At 40.1% G+C, this 21,933-nt stretch overlaps 3 protein-coding genes across 6 annotated transcripts; all 3 read right to left on the reverse strand.

Moving 5' to 3' along the window:
- Positions 1 to 460: 460 nt before the first annotated feature.
- Positions 461 to 1,619, reverse strand: LOC120739549 (4-galactosyl-N-acetylglucosaminide 3-alpha-L-fucosyltransferase 9-like). The gene has a single exon (XM_040041334.1). It carries the CDS (start codon positions 1,461 to 1,463, stop codon positions 1,038 to 1,040), a length of 426 nt encoding a protein of 141 aa, XP_039897268.1. The 5' UTR covers positions 1,464 to 1,619; the 3' UTR covers positions 461 to 1,037.
- A 5,897-nt stretch (positions 1,620 to 7,516) lies between these two features.
- On the reverse strand, positions 7,517 to 15,768 carry LOC120739880 (4-galactosyl-N-acetylglucosaminide 3-alpha-L-fucosyltransferase 9-like). The gene is made up of 3 exons (XM_040041832.1): positions 15,186 to 15,768; positions 11,765 to 12,009; positions 7,517 to 11,502 (listed from the first exon to the last, which is right to left on the reverse strand). Exon 3 carries the CDS (start codon positions 11,492 to 11,494, stop codon positions 10,412 to 10,414), a length of 1,083 nt encoding a protein of 360 aa, XP_039897766.1. The 5' UTR covers positions 11,495 to 11,502; positions 11,765 to 12,009; positions 15,186 to 15,768; the 3' UTR covers positions 7,517 to 10,411.
- A 117-nt stretch (positions 15,769 to 15,885) lies between these two features.
- manea (mannosidase, endo-alpha) lies at positions 15,886 to 21,438 on the reverse strand. 4 transcript variants are annotated; one of them, XM_040041831.1, is made up of 5 exons: positions 21,395 to 21,438; positions 20,281 to 20,890; positions 18,622 to 18,731; positions 18,423 to 18,499; positions 15,886 to 18,302 (listed from the first exon to the last, which is right to left on the reverse strand). In XM_040041831.1, the coding sequence occupies exons 2-5, from the start codon at positions 20,780 to 20,782 to the stop codon at positions 17,669 to 17,671; spliced, it is 1,323 nt and encodes a 440-aa protein (XP_039897765.1). In that variant the 5' UTR covers positions 20,783 to 20,890; positions 21,395 to 21,438; the 3' UTR covers positions 15,886 to 17,668. The 4 variants fall into 4 exon arrangements, with proteins under 4 accessions (XP_039897765.1, XP_039897763.1, XP_039897764.1 ...); XM_040041829.1 differs by lacking the exon at positions 21,395 to 21,438 and adding an exon at positions 21,266 to 21,367; XM_040041830.1 differs by lacking the exon at positions 21,395 to 21,438 and adding an exon at positions 21,255 to 21,362.
- Positions 21,439 to 21,933: the final 495 nt, after the last annotated feature.

A 21,933-nucleotide genomic window follows, 5' to 3' on the forward strand; every position in this document is an offset into this window, starting at 1 on the left:
GAAACAATATCAGTCTATATATCTGAAGACATAAAGTGGGATGAGAGTGCATCACTCAAATAAATAGCCTAATCAAGTCGATATACTATGTGCTCATTAAATGCTCTTTCTGCTTAATGCAGTCAGTCAGAAATGACAAATTTGTGTGGGAGTTTCATATTGCAGTACAATGGCTCTGTGCTGTGCTATCAATCATCATCCACATGGTATCCAAAACACTGTGACAAAAATACAAGAGACAATAAACAATTCACAGCAATATTAATTAGCAACCTCCCTCTCACATAACAGTGACACCTTCTGTCGGATACCACCAGGGTAAAGATCTCCAATTCAAATCTACAAATGCATAATGACCATCTGTCTGATGGTGCGTGCCTGGAGACGTTGGAAATCCGAATTTTAGAGTTCCCAGTCGGAATTTGAATCTGGAACACCTCCTCAAGTGGAATTTCCCTCTCAGATAGTTAGAGCAGCCCATGTAGACCGAAACTAAGGGTCCATGATGGCTGCATTAAATGTACACAGTAGTAAAATTTTAAACTTTTAATCTGTACTGCCACTATTGTATATTTGCGACTTACTAAATAAGCCATGAATGTCTTTTTTAAGCACAAAAAGCACTTATTATGTTATATTGCCTGTGATACCTGAATGACTCTACCTTGCTATGGACAAAAACAAATGCTGTTTTTCGTACACACTAACTTGGGAGTGAAGTCACTCCTGATTTCGCATTAGTGTAAGTATGTAAAGATAAATAACAGTTTGATTAGCATTGCAAATGAAAACTACATAATTTCAAAAAGACTCAATAAGTACATGACCCTGTTAAACCCCTTTCAGATTGGACTTTTGTAAACAATGCATAGGTGAATTCATCACTAGTACACACTAGCTCTGCCTTCAACAATATAACAAGGTCCACGTAGACCTTCAAATCTCTAGTTACCCCAGTACCACTTATCAAGGTTATCAAATGCCTTGTATTCTTTGTGCCTTCGCAAGTAATCACAAGCCAGGCATGTGTGCTCTGCCTAAAAATAGGCCTTCTTTACTTTAAAGTGTCGCCGCCGCTCAAAGTACCTGAGGTACATTTCCTCATTTTTGTCCAGGAGCAGCAGGTAATCAGCCAATTCCTTGGGCGAGCTGAAGTCATTAACATGAATGAAGGAGTCTCCCTGGATAAAGTTCTCATAGTTCTTCCTGGGTGGGCCAAAAACCACTGGCACTGTCCCCAAATTGAGTGGGTTGTAAAGTTTCTCTGTAATATAATCTTTGTGGATGGAGTTCTCAAATGCCAGATAGAATTTGCAGCTGGTGATGGTGGGGAAGTAGTCTTGGTCAGAGATGTACTCCCCAAAGGCCTGTCCATATGCATGAACCTCAATGTGTTTGTAGAGTTCATTATAATATTTCACCCGTATGTGGTGCTGGTTCCAGTTGCTTACAATCCAGCACATCAGCTTGTTTTTGCTGGGTGGTACAAAATCCTATTCCCCTTCTGCTGCTACGATGGACCCATAAGGCACAAAGCATCCCAGTATAAAAGTACCAAGCAGAAGGGGTCGCAGGATTCTGTAAAAAGTTGTAGATGCCATATTATGTCCTAAAAAGAGCAAACCAAAGAGAAAGAACATAATCTCATGGACAGTAGGACACAACATCAAGATTAACCATCATATCATATTAAGGTTTTACATATTACCAACATGTAATAACATCTGCTGGACCTCTGACTCTGAACAGAATCGATGGCTTTAAACACTTCGAGGTATGAATATCATAAATAAAAATGTGAAGCCTTTTACGCACTATCACAATACAAACCTGGTGGACACTCATAACAATGGCTGAGCATAATTGGAGTAATGTGCAGACGTATTTTACCTCCACAAACAGCTGAGACGTGGTTTGCGATACATGTGGCAAAAAAGTGAGGTGTTGCCGCAACACCACTGACCTTGTCAAACACCTCAGAGTAAATCATATCACAGAATATGACGAGCGTATGTTGAGGCGAACTGAAGAGGAGGAGAAGGACAGGTGATGCTAGGGCGAGACAGACGTCTCTCACGGAGTTCTTTAGTGCTGCAAGCAGGCAACGTGTTCAGATAGCGCACAACTTCAGGTTTTTTATTTCTATATGATGAACTCTGCATTATTAAGTGATAAGAACAAGTAATCTGATGTCCTGTAATCATTATGATGCTATAATTTGAGATACAATAAATAAAAGTTTTTGTACAGAGTATCGGTATCGGATCAGTATCGTCGATACCACCCTGAATTTTACTTGGTATCGAATCGGAAAGGAAATCAGTGGTATCGCACATCACTACTTTTCATTCATTCATTTCATTCAAAGGTAATTCCTCAATAATATAGCTGATGGTTGATTCAAACTCAAAATAATTGCAATCACACTTTAACTTTTCCCCACTGGATTAATTATACATGATTTTTCTGATCTTTTTATGATTTCTGAACTGTCAGAATTAGTGTCAAGACAACTACTGTTTGTGATACTTTTTATGAATTGTATGAGTAATGTGTTTATTTATTAATTTATTTATCGTCAATCTTAGGAAAGCAGGGAAGGGCCTCAGCCAGTTGTTGCATTTTAAAATGCAATGTGTTAACTGTCTAAACTGTCAGAATGTGTTAATTTAGTGACTGAAAGATTGGGCACTTTTTGTGCAGCAAATATATGTTGTTGTGTTTGGAGTATACCTTTTAAAGCATATAAGTATTAAAATGTATCACACTGAGGTGATATACTAATATTAGTGGCAGACAACTGCATCAAATCTCTAAAGCAAGCATGTTGACTGTGACTGATGCTGCTAGGACTTTTAATATATTTGGAAAGCCAGTGTGTAATTGGCATGAGAGGATTGCCTTTAGTTGCAAGTGCAAAGCTCTGGTTCTCTCTACTATAATGCCTCACCTCACCCCGGATTTATTTTTAGACTTTAGAGGTTTTATTTGATTTGGTGCTTAGTTCTGATAAAATAATTATAGTGTGTGATTTTAATATCCATTTAGATGCTGAAAATGACAGCCTCAACTCTGCATTTAATCTGTTATTAGATGAATTGGCTTGTCTTTATCCGATCATTTTTATTAACATCTAAATTTTACAATAATAGATTACACTAAGGTGAGAAATAAATTTCATTACAGTAGATGTCGTTCTGAAAGTGCTGTGACTAAGTTGAAGGATATAATTCCTCCACTTTTATCTTCTTCAGTGCCATGTGCCAACACAGTGCAGAGCAGCTACCTAAACTCTTGAAAGTCACTGTACTCCCTGGTTTAACTCTCAAAGGTTCACCTTAAAGTAGATAAGCTGGAGTCAAATTGGCATCTCAGTAGTTTAGAAGACCTCCAGCCTGGAAAAGAGCTTTTTGCTCCTTTTTTTTTAAAAAAAAGAAAAAAAAACAACTCTAGTTTTCTTTTCAGCACTGACAAAAATTCAGAGCTCTATGAATTTATTCACAAATAAAAATTCAACCATTAGAGAAAAATTACTAGTAACCATCTCACAGACTCATCATTACGTACAGCTGCTTTAAACACTATTAATATTTTTTGGACTCTTGCACTCTGATTAATTCTTCTGAGTTAATTTCAATAACTACAAATGCTTTAATCCCAAATGTCACCTATCTCTAATAATAGGCTACATCCATTAAGGTGCCAGTAATTAAACCATTACTTAAAAAGCCATCACTTAACTACGGAGCCCTGCAGGGGACATGGGAGGAAAAAAAATTAAGACGGACTTTTGCGAGATCTTGCAAAACTAACTCGGGATCTCGCAAAACAAACTCGGGATCTCGCAAAAGTTTTGTGAGATCTCGCAAAACAAACTCGGGCTCTCGCAAAAGTTTTGTGAGATCTTGCAAAAGTTTTAGCTGCATTCTTCCCGTTAGCTCGAGACCTACTACAGCCGGGAGGAACACCGCTTTCCCGGCACATCGTGCCTCGACCTCCCGATCGGCTTCGAGCCGGCGTCCGAAGAATGCGGCTAAAACTTTTGCGAGATCCCTAGTTTTGCGAGATCTCACAAAACTTTTGCGAGATCTCGCAAAAGTCCGTCTTAATTTTTTTTTCCCCCATGTCCCCTGCGGGGCTCCGTACTTAACCCACCTGCATGGACTGCTCCTTAAACTTCCCTTTTCTCTAAAACATTTTCAGAGGAACGGTTTATTTGTTTTCTCTGTAATATTGGAGGATCTTTACATCACAATAAAAAGCCCCTTGAGGCACCTCCTTGTGGTTGTGTTTTGACGCTGTATGAATTGAAATCTTATTAAAATTTTAGAACAGACCCCCCACATATTTCTTTTATATTTATTTAGAACAGGATACAAACACATACATTATTGGTGCACAGTTTGAGTGCTCTTTTTCTCACTTGCCCTTGTGTCACATCTAAAATACACCTGTCACTGACAATTCAAGTTTAAATTTTGACTACACTTTTTGTATAGAAACATGTGACAGTGAAGTTAAATAGTGGGCATTAAGGCCAGTTTTGAGATCCTTTCCCAGGCCCCTTAACGCCCACTCACATCCTGGGCCATTTGACCTCAGGAAATCACATGATAGGGTGGGGCTAGGTTTCACTGCGGGTTCACCCGAAACCTTGGCTGTATCCCAATTCAGGGTCTGCAGCCTTAAAGTACGCAGCCTCAACGATCCTCAAGGGCCGCGTACTCAAAGACCGCTAAGGCCGGAAGTGCGAGGCTTGTGAAATGGGACGGTCCAGCCTCCGTTGCGCTGCCCAGGTTGCCTAGCAACCATGATACTAACAGCTGGAAACGTGTCATACAGCTTTGTTTGACAGAAATGAAGGAGAAAATCTTTTGTTCATTTGTTTGTTTGTTTCTACATGAGCTTTGATCATTCTCTGTAAGATTAAGGTCAGCTACTGAACGGCGTATATTTTAAAGTAAAGGCTTTAAAATCAAGTTAGTACAAATGTCACTAATGTCACATAACTTTGCCGACATGTGGCCAACAGTAATGTTTAATGTTCTTCGTTATTAAACATTTGCACATAAATAAGTGACATAATATTCAGTACTTACTTAAAGTTTACTCTTTGGCCGCCCCTCATCCGCCGTTTTTTTTCAGCAAAATTATCCACACCCACCGCCGTGCTATGCATTCTGGGATATGTTGGGCCACGAAGTCTACACTGCCACAGCCTTAAAATTCAGGGAAATGTAGGACACATTTCAGGGCCGCATTTCGAGCAGGCTTTGAATTGGGACAGCCTTCGGCGCGCCGCTGTGACATAATCGGCCTTGAAATGCGTACTTTAAGGCTGCAGACCCTGAATTGGGATACAGCCATAGGCTGATTGTGGCCTACACCTGTTTTCACACCTGGGCTCGTCTGATTAGGTAGAGGATCAACAGGGGGTTCTTGACTGACTTGGGGGACACTCCCCTAGGACTTAAATCTGGGACTGTCCGCCATTTGACCTTAGAACTGAAGAAGCTTTTTGGATGAGAGGTGAAACGTCTTCAAGCAACTTAAAGAAGTCCAGATGCTTTTCTTTCCAAAAACTCTTTAGACATCACTTTTTGTCTTCTGCTGTATGTCGCTTGTTCAGTGTGTACAACCTCTAAATTGTATGCTGCCAATTAGCCTATATCAGTGTTTTGAATTATAGAACCCTTTAACATAGAATGGATTAATAAGCAGTGTAGAAAGATGTAAATGAATGAGCTTCCATTGTCACTACCTCTACTGGTGTATACATAAGATATTAGCACTGGTTTTCCTCAGTGCTGTTTAGGGGCATTAACACTTGTGGTGGCTTTATACATATCACAGGCAGGGGATCTCATTGGTCAAGAACCAGCCGAGGATCCGCCAAGGATCCACCATGGTGTTGTCAAGATCAGCTCACCATTTTAAGTAACTGTATTTGTATGTCAATCAGAGATATCCTGTGTTCTCACTGGTAGTCAAAAAATTTTATCTCGGATCCCACACAGTGATCATTTCACTCATAGTCACTGAATATCCTTGACTTTCTGTGGGTTCTGGTTGCCACATTGCAGTAAATTGCTTCCAGTGTGGACATACGCTCCTAGAAATATCAAGTGTGCAGAAAGGATAACTGACAGTACTAGTAGAGGTAAGATAAAAACTTTTTAATAAGTCTACTGTGTCTTTCAATCTACAAGGTTTAATGTGACCCTTTTTGATATTTTGGCTGTTTCATTATTTGGCTAAAACTGGAACTTTTAGTAGATTACAAAATAATATATGTATATGTGGGAGGTTTAGCTGCAGTGATCAGATCAAGCCTGTTAAGTTATAATGTGTGTCTCCACTGTGATTATCATAAGAGGGAGCACTTTTTTTGCATTTTATTTTGATCTGCCTTTTTATCTCTAAACCACCAAACTGTGACTACATGTAGCTCATTAACATTTTAGAATTAAAATATTGAATGCATTGTGATGTATTTTGGACACAGAAAGAGCGATGCATGAATAGTCTTCCATTTCACTCCATCTCTGGTAAGAATTACTTTCCAGCTACTGAAGGTCATTTCAAAATGTGATGCTATAGTAGAGCCACTCATTAAAATGGTTGCCTTTGACACTGCATTGAAGTTGATCTAAAGGAACCCCTTTATTGCCCCTTTACTGTAATAGGAAATAAAATATTTTTGCTATCCTGCAATTAAAGAATTATGCAACTGATACCAATGTGATTTCTGTCCAAAGAAATTGAACCTGCGGTCAGCAGCTGTTTAGCTTACATTAGCTTAGCTTAGTTTAGCTTAGCTTAGCTTAGCTTAGTTTAGTTTAGCTCAGCTTAGCATAGCATAGTTACAGGGGAAACCAATGTATGGTTATTAAACAGCCATTTGTTTAACCCCATGTTAAAATGGCTGTTCTGCTTTTTGTACAGCTCAGCTCAGAATTGTCCTGTTTTCAGCCATTATGCTAAGCTATGTTGGCTAGCCAAGTTTATATATAAATCCACTTATATATAAACTTGTTTAAAATGTTTAAAAGCAAGCATCATACATGTTTTTTCCAGACAGTTTCAGCATAATCCAGCCTATGTCATGTAATACACATCAGGCATCTCTTTAAAAAACAAAAATAAAGAAATACTACAGTACACTTTACAAATGTTTGCTCATTTGTCCATATCTTTATTTTCATTTTGACACTATCAGACATATACAGTAAAACACAACATTTGGCAAAATACAATGATTTGGCAAAAAAAAGTATTGATTGACTAACAGATTATTTCAGTGAACTGGCATCAAAATCAAATTTTTTTTGGGATACCCGGTCATATAGCATCCAGAGAATCACTTCTGGGTGCATCAGTGAACCTCTCACAGATTCAAACTGGACAACAGAGAAGCCGCAGCTCCTTTTCTTTGTTTTTGTGCAAAAAAAAAAACAGAGAAGATAAAGAAGACTTATGCTGCCCAAAAAGATAAAATGAAGAAAACTTTTTTTTCTTAAAGTCACCAACCACATTGGACAAGAAAGCTTTGTTTTCATACATGAGATTGGACTGTACAATATGAAACCATGACTGGCAGCTTCATAGTTATCCTGTGGGACGTGCCAAGGTCTTGGAGGACAGTTTATAAACTCACAATAGCTTCATCTAAGACGACAACTGGCACAGTGAGTCACACTACTCGAAATGAATAAAAGTGCTGTATTTCTGCTGCATTTTGGCACAACTTTTTCAATTAGGTCATGCCAACAGGATTGCCACCAAATACAAACAAAGAAGAAAAAAAAAATCACTCCTCAAATGTAAAAGTGCCTCCCTTGATGAAAATGTCCACCTCAAAACCGTTAAAAGCATCATTTCAGATGCTCTTAATTCTTTTTCAAGTGTCTCTCCCTTTAACTTAATTCACAGCCACTCAAAGCACCGGGCATTACTTACAAATGTACAGCGCAGTCACAGTCACTTCCAGACAACAACTGCATGATATAAAGAGATTTACCATGAAAAATATATACAATGCTGCTGGAGTTCCCACTGTCTGCTAGACATAAAGGAATGATCTGTGTTTTGGGCTGGTTTGATCCAATTCCTGCTTCAGTTCACTACAGTGTTTATATACAGAGTCCACTATGGCATTTGGAACCATACTCCATAAGAAAAATAATTGGTTTCATCCTATTTTACATCAATGGTCCCTTTGAAATTGAAGAAATGTTAACCTCACTGTTTTTATACTTTGACACAGAAGCTCATCTTGCATAAAATGTTGACAAGAATTTGTACAGTACTTTCTGTAAAAAACATAAATCTCTGTTAATAGCTGCTGAGTGCTGTTGCAATGCATTGTTCAGTGAATTAGCCGTTCCGACAACATCTGAATGAGATGCAATATCTGCGATATATGCAGATACCGAGCTGTCTTTTTGTAGTGTGGTCTCAAGGGTGTGGTGCAGTGCTAAAAGAATCAGAATCACATGGAAACACTCGCTCCCAGACAACACTGAGGTATGATGATTCATACAAAAATATGGGTAACCTTGCAGCAGCCATGAAGATCACATCTTTCACATCTTAAGTTATAATGTGTGATGAGAGTACAGCACCTAAGTGAAGAGCTTAAGCAAATGCTTGTACTACGTGCTCATTTTGTGCTCTTTCTGCTTAACGCAGTCAGTCAAAAATGACAGACTTTCCAAATTAAGATGCAATGTGAGGAGGTGTGTGTGGGAGTTTCATATTGCAGTACAATGGCTCTGTGCTGTTCTATCATCATCATCCACATGGAATCCAAAACACCGTGACAAAATTACAAAAGACAATGAACAATTCACAGCAATATTAATTAGCAACCTCCCTCTCACATAACAGTGACATCTTCTGTCGGATACCAAGGTAAAGATCGCCAAATCCAATCTACAAATACATTGACCATCTGCCTTAGTGTAGGTATGTGAAAATAACAGTTTGATTAGCAGTGCAAATGCAAACTTAGAAAAATATGGGAAAAAAATTACAGCTACATAATTCCAAAAATACACAATATGTACATGACCCTATTGAACCATTTTCACATTGGAGTTTAGTAAACAATGCATAGGTGAATTCATCACTAGCACAGATGAGATTGTTTTTTATCATATAATGCCTCATTTGAATAAATATTACATAAATATTTTCACTTTTATGTCAGCCCCTCTTCTCCAGCTAACACTTTCCCCAATGTCAGCTTGTGCCACTTCATAAGCAGGGGATAATAAAAAACAAAAACAAAACTTGCATCATGAATGTTATCAAAACGTTTATACAATCATGCAATCACACTAAAAAATAGGACAAAATCATTTAAAAAAAATAGCAGCAGATGAGGTTATGTTAAGTAAAACATGGTCAGAAATAATTACAAAAAAACCTGTGCACTTGTAAATCATAAAAAATAAATAAAAAATTATAAATTAATAACTCAAAAGGCAAAGTAAGGCTTAACTAAAATTCAAAGGACAAAAAAAGAACAAGCTAGATGTGTCACTGGGCCTCTGAACCAATAGAAAGACACCATTCAGCTGCTCACGACAGAACAGCAACGAACCTTTGTGTTAACTGAAGGACAAAAATCTTGCAGTACTGCCTTCAACAACATAACAAAAATCACACAGTGTGATGGCATCAGCCACACATGGGTAAATCAGTCCATTTGTTCACTTTATTAGTTTGTTTTGCAGTTTTCTTCATTAATATAACCTAACACTGATCTTATGAGGCGCGCACATAATAGCGTTGTGTGGTTTTTCTAAAAATGTTTTCTGTTATATTAATTATGTTTTTGTCTTTTTGAGTTACCTGGGTTTGGGCGGTGGCTGTTTCCTGTCTGGGAAAAAGGGATCTTCTTCTTCTAAATTTTTATTGGTGGTTGGCAAACAACTGAAAGGTGCATTACCGTCACCAACTGGTATGGAGTGTGGGGGGCAAAAGGCATGGCTGAGGACTCTGAGACCAATAGGCCTGCTCAGAAGGACCAACCATGTGCTCATCAGGAACAGGGATGTTTTAGGTTTACTTAGGTTATTCTGTGCTTAGTTAATATTAGAGTGTGTTTTTGTTTTCCCCCTATTGTGTGTAAACGGCCAAACCACTATAAAAGCTACTCTCTTGTGTCTTTGTAATTAGGGTGGTTTGTGAGTTAAGTTATGTCCACTTTGTTTGTTTAAGCTTCTGAAAATTACTTTTTGTAGAGTTACATTTAGTTGACCTCTTTTATGGGCTTGCTACTTATGTTTTTGAATTTAGTCTTTTTTGAACTTTTTGAGGGTTAAAATAAAGACAACCCTTTTTGAAGAAATTTTTTACCTGTGTACTTGGCTGCTTAGCCCCTCACACACAGCCCTTCAAATCTCTAACCGCCCCAGTACCACTTATCAAGGCTATTGAATGCCTTGTATTCCTTGTGCCTTCGCAAGTAATCACAAGCCAGGCATGTGTGCTCTGCCCAAAAATAGGCCTTCTTTACTTTAAAGTGTCGCCGCCACTCAAAGTACCTGAGGTACATTTCCTCATTTTTGTCCAGGAGCAGCAGGTAATCAGCCAATTCCTTGGGCGAGCTAAAGTCGTCAACATGAATGAAGGAGTCTCCCTGGATAAAGTTCTCGTAATTCTGCCTGGGTGGGCCGAGAACCACTGGCACTGTCCCCACTGAGAGTGGGTTGTACAGTTTCTCTGTAATGTAATCTTTGTGGATGGAGTTCTCAAACGCCAGATAGAACTTGCAGCTGGCGATGGTGGGGAAGTAGTCTTGGTCAGAGATGTACTCCCCAAAGGCCTGTCCATATGCATGAACCTCAATGTGTTTGTAGAGTTCATTATAATATTTCACCCGCACGTGATCCTGGTTCCAGTTGCTTACAATCCAGCAAATCAGCTTGTTTTTGCTGGGTGGTACAAAATCCTCTTCCCCTTCTGCTGCTACGATGGACCCATAAGGCACTTCAATGTCAGCATCCTGACGGTAATTGAGAGTCAGGTTGAACAGGTTCTCTATCCCAGGCAGCTGGGACGAATGTGATGGCGACTCAAAGTTCATCCATATCCACTTCTGGAACGACGGTCGCTGCAGCGGCGGCAGATTGGACAGGTCAGTGCTGATGTCCCGGTGATGGATGACGACTCCATCAGACTTATTGTAGAAGTTCCTGTCTGCTGTGATGAAGCAGCCATCAATGTTAAAGAGAGAGCTGCAGACGCTCAGGTCGTACGTTTGTCCGAAGGGCCAGAGCCAGATCAGCAGAGTGGTCACGTTTTTATCGCTCTTGGTGGAGAAGAGGTTCTTGACCCGGTCTGTGGATACTGTTGACTCTACAGGACCTGATAACCAGCTTGTAGATGGTTTAAAATACATCAAAAACAGAGTCACAAAGCATCCCAGTATAAAAGTACCAAGCAGAAGGGGTCGCAGAATTCTGTGAAAAGGTGCAGATGGCATACTCTGTCCTAAAAAGGGCAAACCAAAGAGAAAAATACCACACAGTCAGCAGGACACAACATCAGGACTGATCATCTTATCGGGCTTTACATACTACCAACATGTAATAATGTCTACTGGATCATTGACTCTGAACAGAATCTGTGCCTTTAAATACTTAGTGGTATGAATATATACTGTGTGGTGTGTAAGGCAATAGTTTGCATCGGTGCTCAAATAAAACTGCTAAATAAAACTGTGATGCCTCCTACAACATATTGCAATACAAACCTGGCGGATTTTACTGAATGCTGAAATCCAAGCAAGAGTAGAGGTTGTGGGAATTTGAGGGAACAGCTCCTACATCGGATCGAAGCTTGGATTAACCTCCTCTGTGATTCGGTGCTCATAGGAAAACAAATTGCAGGTTGGAGCTAGAAGATGCTTCTTTGCTCTTAGGCTGAATAATAACGATCCTTAATGACTGAATGAAGTGTGTTTGATCTTGAATTTACTGGTCTTCTTAATGATGCCTCCTTTATACAAGCAAAAAGAGAAAATGAGAGAGAATCTATTAAGCCAGAAAAAGAGACAAAAAGCAAGCACTTTGATGACCCCTCCCATTTTGCCTACTCTCTCCATACTTGACCACAGGTATGCTATAATCAGTCTTGGCATAACAAATTAGTTTAGTGGCTTTTTTCCTAGTTAGTAGTGATATGAATTTATTTTGGACTTTCCTGTTAGTTGGCTCCTATGAAAGTTTATTTTTTATCAGTAGTGTAAAAAAATCTTTCTCGGGGATACACACAGGTTTTAAGCTTGGACAGAGAGAGCTTCGTTAGCCAATTCTTGTTAGCTCATGAACTTTGAGTTCATTAGTGCAGTGGTGGTTCTTGAACTCACTTACTAGGTTTAAGACACTAGGTTATGTGTAGGGAATCCACTGAGTCACCTGTTACATTAATGTGGGTAGAGATATATGCTTGGGAACACCTCAGTGGTTTTGATGGGATCACTGGTTTAACCAGTTGCCACTCACTTAACCCCTACTTTTAACTGCCTAAAGGCTAGGGTTAAGTTAGATGGTTTTGGTTGCGAGAGTAGGAGGACTGTTCTCCAGCTTCCTTGGCTTGTCCCTGACTTGTAATCGGCTCCTTCATTAGAGTCACTGAATCAGTGCCCAAAGGCTTTTGTCTTATAAACTGTAGAACACTTTGTTAGTAACTTGTTATGGTGTAGGACCTTAATATTGCGACAACATATCACGTTTGGTTAGGATTATTTGTTGCTGCTTTTGGTTGTAACTTGGGTTTTGGCTGTTATGCTCTTTTGTACTGGATATCTTACTATCGTCTGTGTCCAGTATAGAAACTTTGTAATCCTTAAGCTGTGTACACACTGGAACTGATTCTCCTGTTGCGTGTCGCTTTAAAGCTGGCAGCTGGTGGCTTGCGGATGTTTCAAATTCTGGTTGCCATATTTACCACCAGATCATATGTTAATTAGTGATATCCTGCATTCTCATTAGTAGTCACTTCAGTCAGTTGCCTGGGATTTGAAAAATGTTTACCCCAGGCTCCACTAACTTCATGCAGTGATAATTTCACCCATAGTCACTGAATGTCCTTGACTTTTCGCCATGTTGCACTTCCGGTTTGAAAATAGCTTTTTTCACATGTGGAACCATATGGAGGTTTGGGATATGACTGTCCAGTTAAGCTACCTAGCATGTCACTGTTTGCTTTTCTGTCTTGGTCTGTTCTGTTCTCTTAAAAATGCTCCTAGAAGTATCAAGACTGTAGAAAGAGTAGCTGACAGTACTAGCAGAGTTGATATAAAACTTTTTAATAGGCCTATAGTATTTGTCAGTCTATAATCTTTAACATGACAAGTGCCAGAGCAATGGCTTTTTGTAAAAAAGAAGCATATCTGTCATCACTTGGCTAACTGTCAAATACCTGCATCCACACACTCACCATGACTGAGCTAGGCATTGTACATTTCTTAATTCAATTGTGGTTCTTTCAAACTCCATTACTTTGTGGGTTTCCCTATGTTCTGTGCCCACTGAGCTACTTCATAGCGCCACAGAGAAAGCTTGTATTTCCAGCCTGCATGCAGAGATTAGCTTAATCTCTACAAACAAGTGTATAAGGCAAAACAAAAGTTCTCACACAAATAGTCAGGTAGTCCTAGATAGTCCTAGATATCTTCTAAAAGTTTCCAGTTAGGCATGGATGTAGGTTGTTATTTTGGGTATCCACTGTGTGTTGTAAGAGAATGCTGCCATCTTAAGGCTGAGAAGAATAGAAGAGCTCTCTGGGGCTCAGCACACCTGCATTTGGCACAGAGGCCACACAAGCCTGACATGCCAAGTGCAGAATCAAAGCTTGAGAGACAATTTTTCTTCCATGCATCCCTGAAGCATATCTGAATCAGTAAAATCAAAGGAAAGGGTAACATGCATCCATGCTTCATCCAAATCTTTGACTTTGTTACACAGATATGCACCCAGCGGACACACAAGTCAGAGATGGATTGAGATAAGAGCCAAATGAGTGCCACTCGTTTTAAAGGCTTATGGTATCAATACATTTTCATGTAGGGACAATCCTCTTACAGCACTCAACCATGCCTCCTGTGAGCTGCAGTGATAAGCTCTGTGGTTAACAGAGGATGCATCCCATGCATGCCATGATGTGCTGGTGTCAATTATATAAAACACCCCATAGGATGGAGGTTGACCTGTATTGCAGTGATCGGGTCAGGCCTTTGAAGTTCCAGTGTCTCCAATGTGATTATTTAAAGAAGGTGCACAATGTTTTATTTATTTATTTAGATATGTCTTTCTATCTCTAAACCACCAAAATGAGACTAAGGGGAGACTCCTGCAGCTCATTCACATTTTAAAAAAAGCATAGCTGTGATTTTGTTAAATGCATTGTGATGTATTTGGGACACAGAAAGAGCACCGCATGGGTGAGTAGTCTGCAGCGAGGCCACGTTTGAAGTGGCTGGAGAACAGTAAGGGGAGGGAAAAATCGCAGTCACACATTTTCTGTGGCAATATCAGTCACAGAAATCTCAAATCCCAAACAGCGTTTTGTAACGGGTATGCAAAGGCTAAAGCTGCACATGTACACCAAAATTGTTGTCTTTAGATTGCAACTCATAATTTCTGGAAGGAGCCCCGCACTAGCTGAAAACGGACACTCCATCTCAGGTGAGAATTAATTTCCAGCCACCGAGCACTGAAGGTCATTTCAAAACGTGACGCTGTAGTGGAGCCACTCTTTAAAATGGTTGTCTTTTGGCGTGACACTGCATTGAAGTTGATGGGAATAATAAAGATACACTGGAATATTTTCCAGTGCTGACTAACAGAACCTAGATAATAGCGCGCGGTGGGTATAATATTTGCAGCTATGAGGGCAAGGTTTGAAATACAAGTCACATTCACGGGAGAAAAACATCCATGTCCCCTGCAGTGTGTGAACTGTCTAGTGCATTAAACATTTAAGAATGCAGTGTACAATCAAACACCCCGGGGAAAACGAGAAGCGGTCTATATTTGTGACATTTGTTTTGCGCATTTTCTTTTTGGCGTTTGCAATTAGCTACAGATGATTTGCCTTTAAAATCAGGTAGAAGATCATACATAGGATGCAAGAATGGGGGGGAGAAAGACTCAGCCAAGCATTTTACTCACCATCGCGACAGGCGTGAGTCAAAATAAAGCTTTCTTCTCATTTCCTCCTCCTCACTTTCAAAGACACATAGGAACATACGGAAGATGTGGATGCGTTTGGAATAAAAAATCGAGCCCGCACGCCGTGTTTGCAGCAATAGAGCCCGCATCCATCGTCTTGATCCCGAAAAAATGATGATACCTACTGTAGCAATGTGCGCTGAATCTTCTCCGCTGCTGCACACCGACGCAGAGAATGATGGCTGCAAGTGAAAAAAAGGGGGGAAGAAAGAAAGAAAGAAAGAGGGGGAAATCGCGACTACCTCGTTCGCTTGCACACTAAATTCATATCTCGGTGTGCGAGGGCGCCATGTATGCTCAGGGATGTGATGCGATGTGGAATAATTCCCTGCTGGCTGCCCATGCGCTACCTTGCTCTGTTTACCGTGGATGCAGCTGCAGGCTGTGGCGGAGCGCTAGTTTGAGTGGGATGCTGCGATTCCGCTTTAGTACCATATTACACTTTAATCGTCTGTTTAAGGTTCTCATTTGAATAAACAGGTCAGTCATCTCTGCTGAGAGGAAGCACGGGATCAAAAGGATTCACCTCAATTGGTCTGTACAAATTAATCTTTCAGTGATGTAAAAGCTGAAGTCTGATTGCCAGTTAGCGAGGATAATGCACCACAGCCACCTTCAGAGGCCCAAAAACACAATTCTGTTAATTTTCAGCGAGTTTATTTAATATTTTTCGCATTCTTAAATCACATGCAAAAACAACTTACAAAAAAAGTAGGTTCAATTATCTATACAGAGGCTCACAGATGCAGTTTGCCCCATTAAACCTTGAGCATGCCCCGTGATTTCTTTTAGCCAGTCAATTAATCATTTACGGGGTTGCTCTAGTGGTTTAATGTTGTAATTCAAAACAGTTGGAGTCATCATCACAGGGTTCATTTCAAAATTAACGACTAAATTTCAGAAGTGCATCAACACGATTTTGCATGGGTCAAACTCCAAAAAACTTTTCTTACACAGCGTCGGATTAAAGGCAGCCTTGCACAACAGCAAGGCAAGAGGACATGAAGACGAGATCTTTGAGTTTGACTTCAGTAGGCAAAGCAACACCTGGATGAGCCAGAGCCAATTGGAAAACAAGTGCTGTGTGCAGGTGAAGCTCATTTGGCTTTTTTGGCCACAATCACCAAAGGTACCGTTTAAGAAAAACTAGTAAAAAGCATTTAATTGAAAAATAAAGCAAACACACACACACATAACTTGCCAACTTTTAAGCATGAAAGCTGTTGCAGTAATATTCTGATTTGGGAGCGTCGGGAAAATTGCCTGGATCGAGGCAAAAATAAATTCCAATAAAAGTCAGCAAATTCTGGATGCAAATGTTCCGCAGCCAGCCAAGGACGTACAACTGAGAAGATGCTGGGTTGTACAATTAGACAGTGATCTATAGCAGTCCTTAAAACTTGCTGTGAACTGCTCCAGGAATCCAAGCTGAAGCTGAATGGCTTTCACAGCCATGCTTGCTTATAAACCTGTGGGTAAACATGCTGTATGGCTGCGGAAGCCGAAACACCACCAACAAAAATTCTCACAAGTTCAAGTGATCTGGAAGAAGGACTGGGCTGAAAATTAAGAGGCAAGAATAAAAAGACCACTGTATGTTTTCAGTGGAGAGATGGCTTTGCTGCGGGGGCAGTTTTAACATAATGTGTGATTTGTGCAGATGCAGCCAAACAGCTGTGGCCACGCAGCTGTATGCACTGATAGCACGTCTAGTAAGAGAAGTATCTGTTAGACTTATACTGTACCATGGCAACAGCTCATAAATAAGAAGGCAATCTACTGCACAGATAAAAACCAATCTTGATTTTGCCCTCAGCTACAAATCTGTTTCAACAACTGAACTGCTATCCTTCCATCCCGCCGCTGTTTGCATCATTATGACTCATCTCAGATTTTAAACTGACATGTCTTTGAAATGTCAAAATGTATGTTGCAGGGTTTTTTTATTTTCTTGTACTGTATTTTGGGCTGAAGCCGAGTTGAAAGCAGAATGAGGCAACAGCTTTATTCCACCAGACTGCTTTGTTTACTCGTGTCTCTGCCTCGTTCCAGAGTGCACTTTATTTCTGTTCGGGTCTAATATAGTCACAGATCACAGAACTGCAAAACATGCCTATGCTGTTTCGGCTGGTGAAAATCCAGGAATAGCAAAAATGCACAAGGGTGTGCAAACAAGCGTTAATAAGACATCAGTTAAATTCACAATAATTCGTTCAAGTGCAACAAAACGACATACATCAGCGCAGCCAAAATTAGGATAATTAAGTGGTTCACTTGCCTACGGCTTTGCAAATCATTTGGCTTTTCTCATAAAGTTGGTCTTCATTTGCATTTTGCTCTGCATTCAGCAAGCAGAACTCCATTTAGTTTTCATTTTGTTTATACCCCCATGAATAAACATCTGCTATGGCTTTTAGTCATTTTCATTCCTGCCACTTTCGTCTCTCACCACCAAATATCGCCGCCCATTTGCGAGTTATTTCCAGGTAGATTGATGGTTTGTTGGGCAGATAGTCCAGATACACCGTCTGGCTTGTTTTTGGAATTGCCATTTCAATCTGAGTCCCCTCGTGCCACTCGTTAAAGGATGTTATAGAGATAAAATCAGGCCTGGCTTCCAGTGCTGCACTCAGCGAGGTTTCGTAGTATTTGCCATTGATGCGGTTTCGAGTGTTTTGGAAATTCCAGGGTCGAATGCTCGTGTCGATATATCCCGGGCCTACACTTGGAATGAACATCAGGTTGTTATCTTCACAGAAAGCTTTTATAGAGGCCCAGTTACGCTGCGTGGAACCGTAGGAAAAACCATTAGTGGCAAAGTAGGTGTAAACGCCGTCGAACCCTGCTGTCAGGATATCTCTCTTGTCTTTCTCCTCCACCAGCAGCGCGATGAAGATGGCATCATACGGGGTATCCCTGATGCTGTTGGTCTCCGTGTGCTTTAGCAGCTTGGCCCACTGCTCCGAGTTCAACAGATATGAGTCATACACATAGAAGAGCGGAAGAAGTTTTCCAGTGTTTGTCAAGTACTTGAAAAAAGCCGGGTGCTCTCCGTATCTGTGGAGGACGGGATCGGAAAAACAACCAGATGTCAAAGGAATAGAAAGATGAATCTAAATATGCAGATAACATTAATGATAACATCTGAATGACTCTGTGGACGAAATCACTACTCACTTCTCAATGATGTATTTAACATTAGTGAACATGTTGACTTCATCCCTTCCTTTGTATGGCTCAATGTGAAAAGCTACCTATAACACACAAATAATGACAAAGATAACACACACACACAGGGGATCACAATCACAAATCCTTTCATTAGGAATATAATGACGTTTCATTCAAGCAACTGCTGCAATCTCTACACACACACCTTAATGTGGTATTTATGAGCCACCTCAAACAGCAAAGGCACAATGTCGTCTGTTGAGTCCCCGTTGTCATCCTTCATATTGGGAGGATACCAGGAAACAGCAATGACACCTTAAAATAAACAGTTACAGTATCAATATGAAATCTAAAAGAAAAACACCCAGATGGACATTCATAAAGATAACTGGATTCATTTAATGTAAATGTGTAATAAATCTGTATTAAATGTGTGCCTGGAGCAATATTATTAGGCTTTCCTTGTATCAGTGTGTCACTATTATCATAGCTGCCGACAATTCAATTAGAAGAGTTTTTGTTTGATAGTTGGGAACAATATGTTTATTTTGTGTGAAAAACTAAACACTAACCTATAAATTTCTGTAGCTCACTACATAGATTCAGAATGATCCAAAGAATAGGCAACATGTCATTCCTGTTTGAGCTTAACTGCATTGATTTATTTGGCCTCCTGGTCTCTGAGGTCATCCTCCATCAGCTTATCTCAGCGCCACCTTTTCGCCTAAAAGCCAAAGGCGAACAGGCTTTTCCAGCTGTTACTGCCACCAGGGCAACAACAGCTGGAATTTTCCGTGAACCCACATAAGCACATGTCTAACTGACAATAAACCACTTCTAAAGATAAAGACATACAGTGTGGCGAAAAAGTATTGGCTCCCTTATATGCTTCAGACTTCAAATACATTTCCACACCAGGATAAATGCAAAAATCAGTTTTTTTAAAAATGATTTCATTTATTAAAAGGGTGAAATAATAATAAAAAAAAAGCTATCCAAACCTAACTGGCCCTGTGTGAAAAATGTCATTATCTCCTAATTCTAATAACTGGTTGTGCCAACCTTGGCAGCAATAACTGCAATCAAGCTTTTGCAATAACTAGGAATGAGTCTTTCACATCCCTGTGGAGGAATTTGGCCCACTCTTCTTTGCATTTTTTTTTTTTAAATTCAGACACATTAGAGGGTTTTCCCGCATGGACGGCCTGTTTAAGGATTTGACTAGACCACTTCAAAACCTTCATTTTGTTTTTGTTTCATTCAGAGGTGGACTTGCTGATGTGTTTAAGATTATTTTCCAGCTGCAAAACCCAAGGTTCTTTGAGCTTCAGGGAAAAAAAAGGATGGCCGGGCATTTTGCTTTAGGATTTAATAGTAGAGAGCAGAGTTCATGGTTTCGACAATTACAGCAAATCATCCAGCCGCCCAAGACCACCACACTACCACCGCCGTGTTTGACTGTTGGCATGATTTTTTAAAATAAAATAATGTGTTAGTTTCATGCCAGATGTAACTGGACTCAAACCTTCCAAAAAGTTCAGTCCACAGAATATTTTCCTGAAGGTTTTGGGGATCAAGATGTTTTCTAAGAAATGTGTACAGTGTGAAAAAATTAAGACATCAGGAAGGGAGCAATATTTTTTATACAGCACTGTATATATTTTCACTAGCTTTTAGTCAAGTACGCGTTTAAATTTTTCTTACTGGTCTTTTATTTCTAGTGTTATTTCTATTGTTATACTTTATTTATGACTTCTTTTTATTCATATTTTGCCATCATTGCATTGCCTGCCTGGAAAGCACTCTGGCTCAGCTCCCGTTGTTTTAAATGTGGTATATAATTAAAAGTGACTTGATGTCTTACCGATGGCTGCTGTACGCAGCTGCTGCATATGAGCCTCTATAACAGAGGGGTCTCTAGAACTGTAAACCCCTAAAGCAGGGTAAAAGTTGGCTCCAATGTCATCAGGTGGGCTGTGTCTCCCTTGTGGATATCCCTGAGCTACCTTAACGTCCCAGTGTGGCAGCTGTGGATGGTCCCAGTGTATGTATTTTCCATCAATCTTTGGGTTTCCATACCACGTGTAGTAGAAGGCATGGAGGTAGTAATTTGGAGGAGGGAACTTCCTCAGTGTCGCTTCCAGTTCTGCATCCTTGTCTGACTGAGCTGCGCTGCTCATTTTGATTTCCTCTGGTTTTTTGTTGCGGTTTTCCCGGCTCTCTGGTTTGGGAAACCCCTTTATATCGGCTGGGCTGCTGAATGGAGAGTCCCGTGATATTAGCTCACTTAAGAACACAGTTATGGCGAGTATAAGCAACACCAGAGCAATTAATGTGATGCAAGGCTTGCGCTTAAATCTTGCCATTCTTCAGTTAGTGCTTGAGGCTTTCCATAGTTCATTGTTGAGACACCAGTGAGTGACTGTGGTTGGATGGGGAGCCAGTAAAGCTCAGCCGGAGAGTGTTTACCCAGCCTAGAAATTGAATGATATAAGAGATGTGAGTACGTCTGTTGATCTTCCCAGAAGTGCCCAGTCATTAAATAATAGACAGTAATTTCCCATCTATCAATTAATAAAGCAAATAAAAAAGTGGAAATACCAAGTTTTATTTACACTATAAATACAATAGCTGGTTACAGTACGTCCATTACTGCAGCTTAGCACCACACAGTTAAAAAGCTAGCAGCATTAGCCACATGAACTCTACCTGCACTGAACTTCAGACTTGTCAACATCACACAGGCACCACAGGGCTGACACGACATCCGTTTTATTCGTCTACAGCCTAACAGTTAGCTTCTTCTTGCACTAAAACTATAACATTTTCATATCTCACATGAAACACACCCAGTCCAATGGCTCGACCCAGTCCTCATAAATTATTTTCGCTGCTGGGATGCAGAGGACGAGACACAACCTGCACTTCTGGTTTATTGCCTGTCCTGGAAAACGTCACAGATCTACAAACACACTGACCTGCGACTGCTACTGCACTGTTACCCATCCATGCGGTATAGGAAGCTGCCTCCTCTGTAGCTAACAACAGCCATAGAGGCGGTTTAACTGAATGACACTGAGTGACAGCGCCCCCATCGCCGTGGAGGGTTCATTACAGAAAAGAATAAAATTAATACCACAGGAATGAATGATGATTCATGATTTCATATTTACTCTACAGCATTTATTTGCAAAGGAAACAGTACTGCAGCACAAGTACGTAAACTACACATAGATCAAACATTAGCAAATGTAATTGCATGCATTGTCTTTTTTTTTATATTATTATGTCCTCTTCTTTTTTTGTTCTTCTTCTTCTTGATCTTCTTCTTTCAACTGCTGCCTTTAGGGGCTGCTCTACATAACTTCCTTCTGTGCACCTTGTTTGAGGTCTTTCTCTTTTCCTCCTGCCTGGTTGCTCCAGTTTTAATGTCCTATCCACTCCAATATCCACTATCCCTCCTCTTCACATGTCTAAACCATCTCAACCTTTTTTTGTCTCTCTACTCAACCCGAGC

The sequence above is a fragment of the Simochromis diagramma genome, unplaced genomic scaffold, assembly GCF_900408965.1.
Source record: "Simochromis diagramma unplaced genomic scaffold, fSimDia1.1 OVJJ01000304.1, whole genome shotgun sequence".
Classification (NCBI taxonomy): Eukaryota; Metazoa; Chordata; class Actinopteri; order Cichliformes; family Cichlidae; genus Simochromis; species Simochromis diagramma.

Bases quoted from the DNA above. Each gene is read 5' to 3' on its own strand.
- LOC120739880 (XM_040041832.1), bottom strand. From the start codon at position 11,494: ATGCCATCTGCACCTTTTCACAGAATTCTGCGACCCCTTCTGCTTGGT.
- LOC120739549 (XM_040041334.1), bottom strand. From the start codon at position 1,463: ATGTGCTGGATTGTAAGCAACTGGAACCAGCACCACATACGGGTGAAA.
- manea (XM_040041831.1), bottom strand. From the start codon at position 20,782: ATGGCAAGATTTAAGCGCAAGCCTTGCATCACATTAATTGCTCTGGTG. The intron at 18,500-18,621 runs GTGTGTGTGTAG...TGTGTGTTATAG, and splicing joins CTCATAAATACCACATTAAG to GTAGCTTTTCACATTGAGCC. The intron at 18,303-18,422 runs GTGAGTAGTGAT...CGTCCTCCACAG, and splicing joins GTTAAATACATCATTGAGAA to ATACGGAGAGCACCCGGCTT.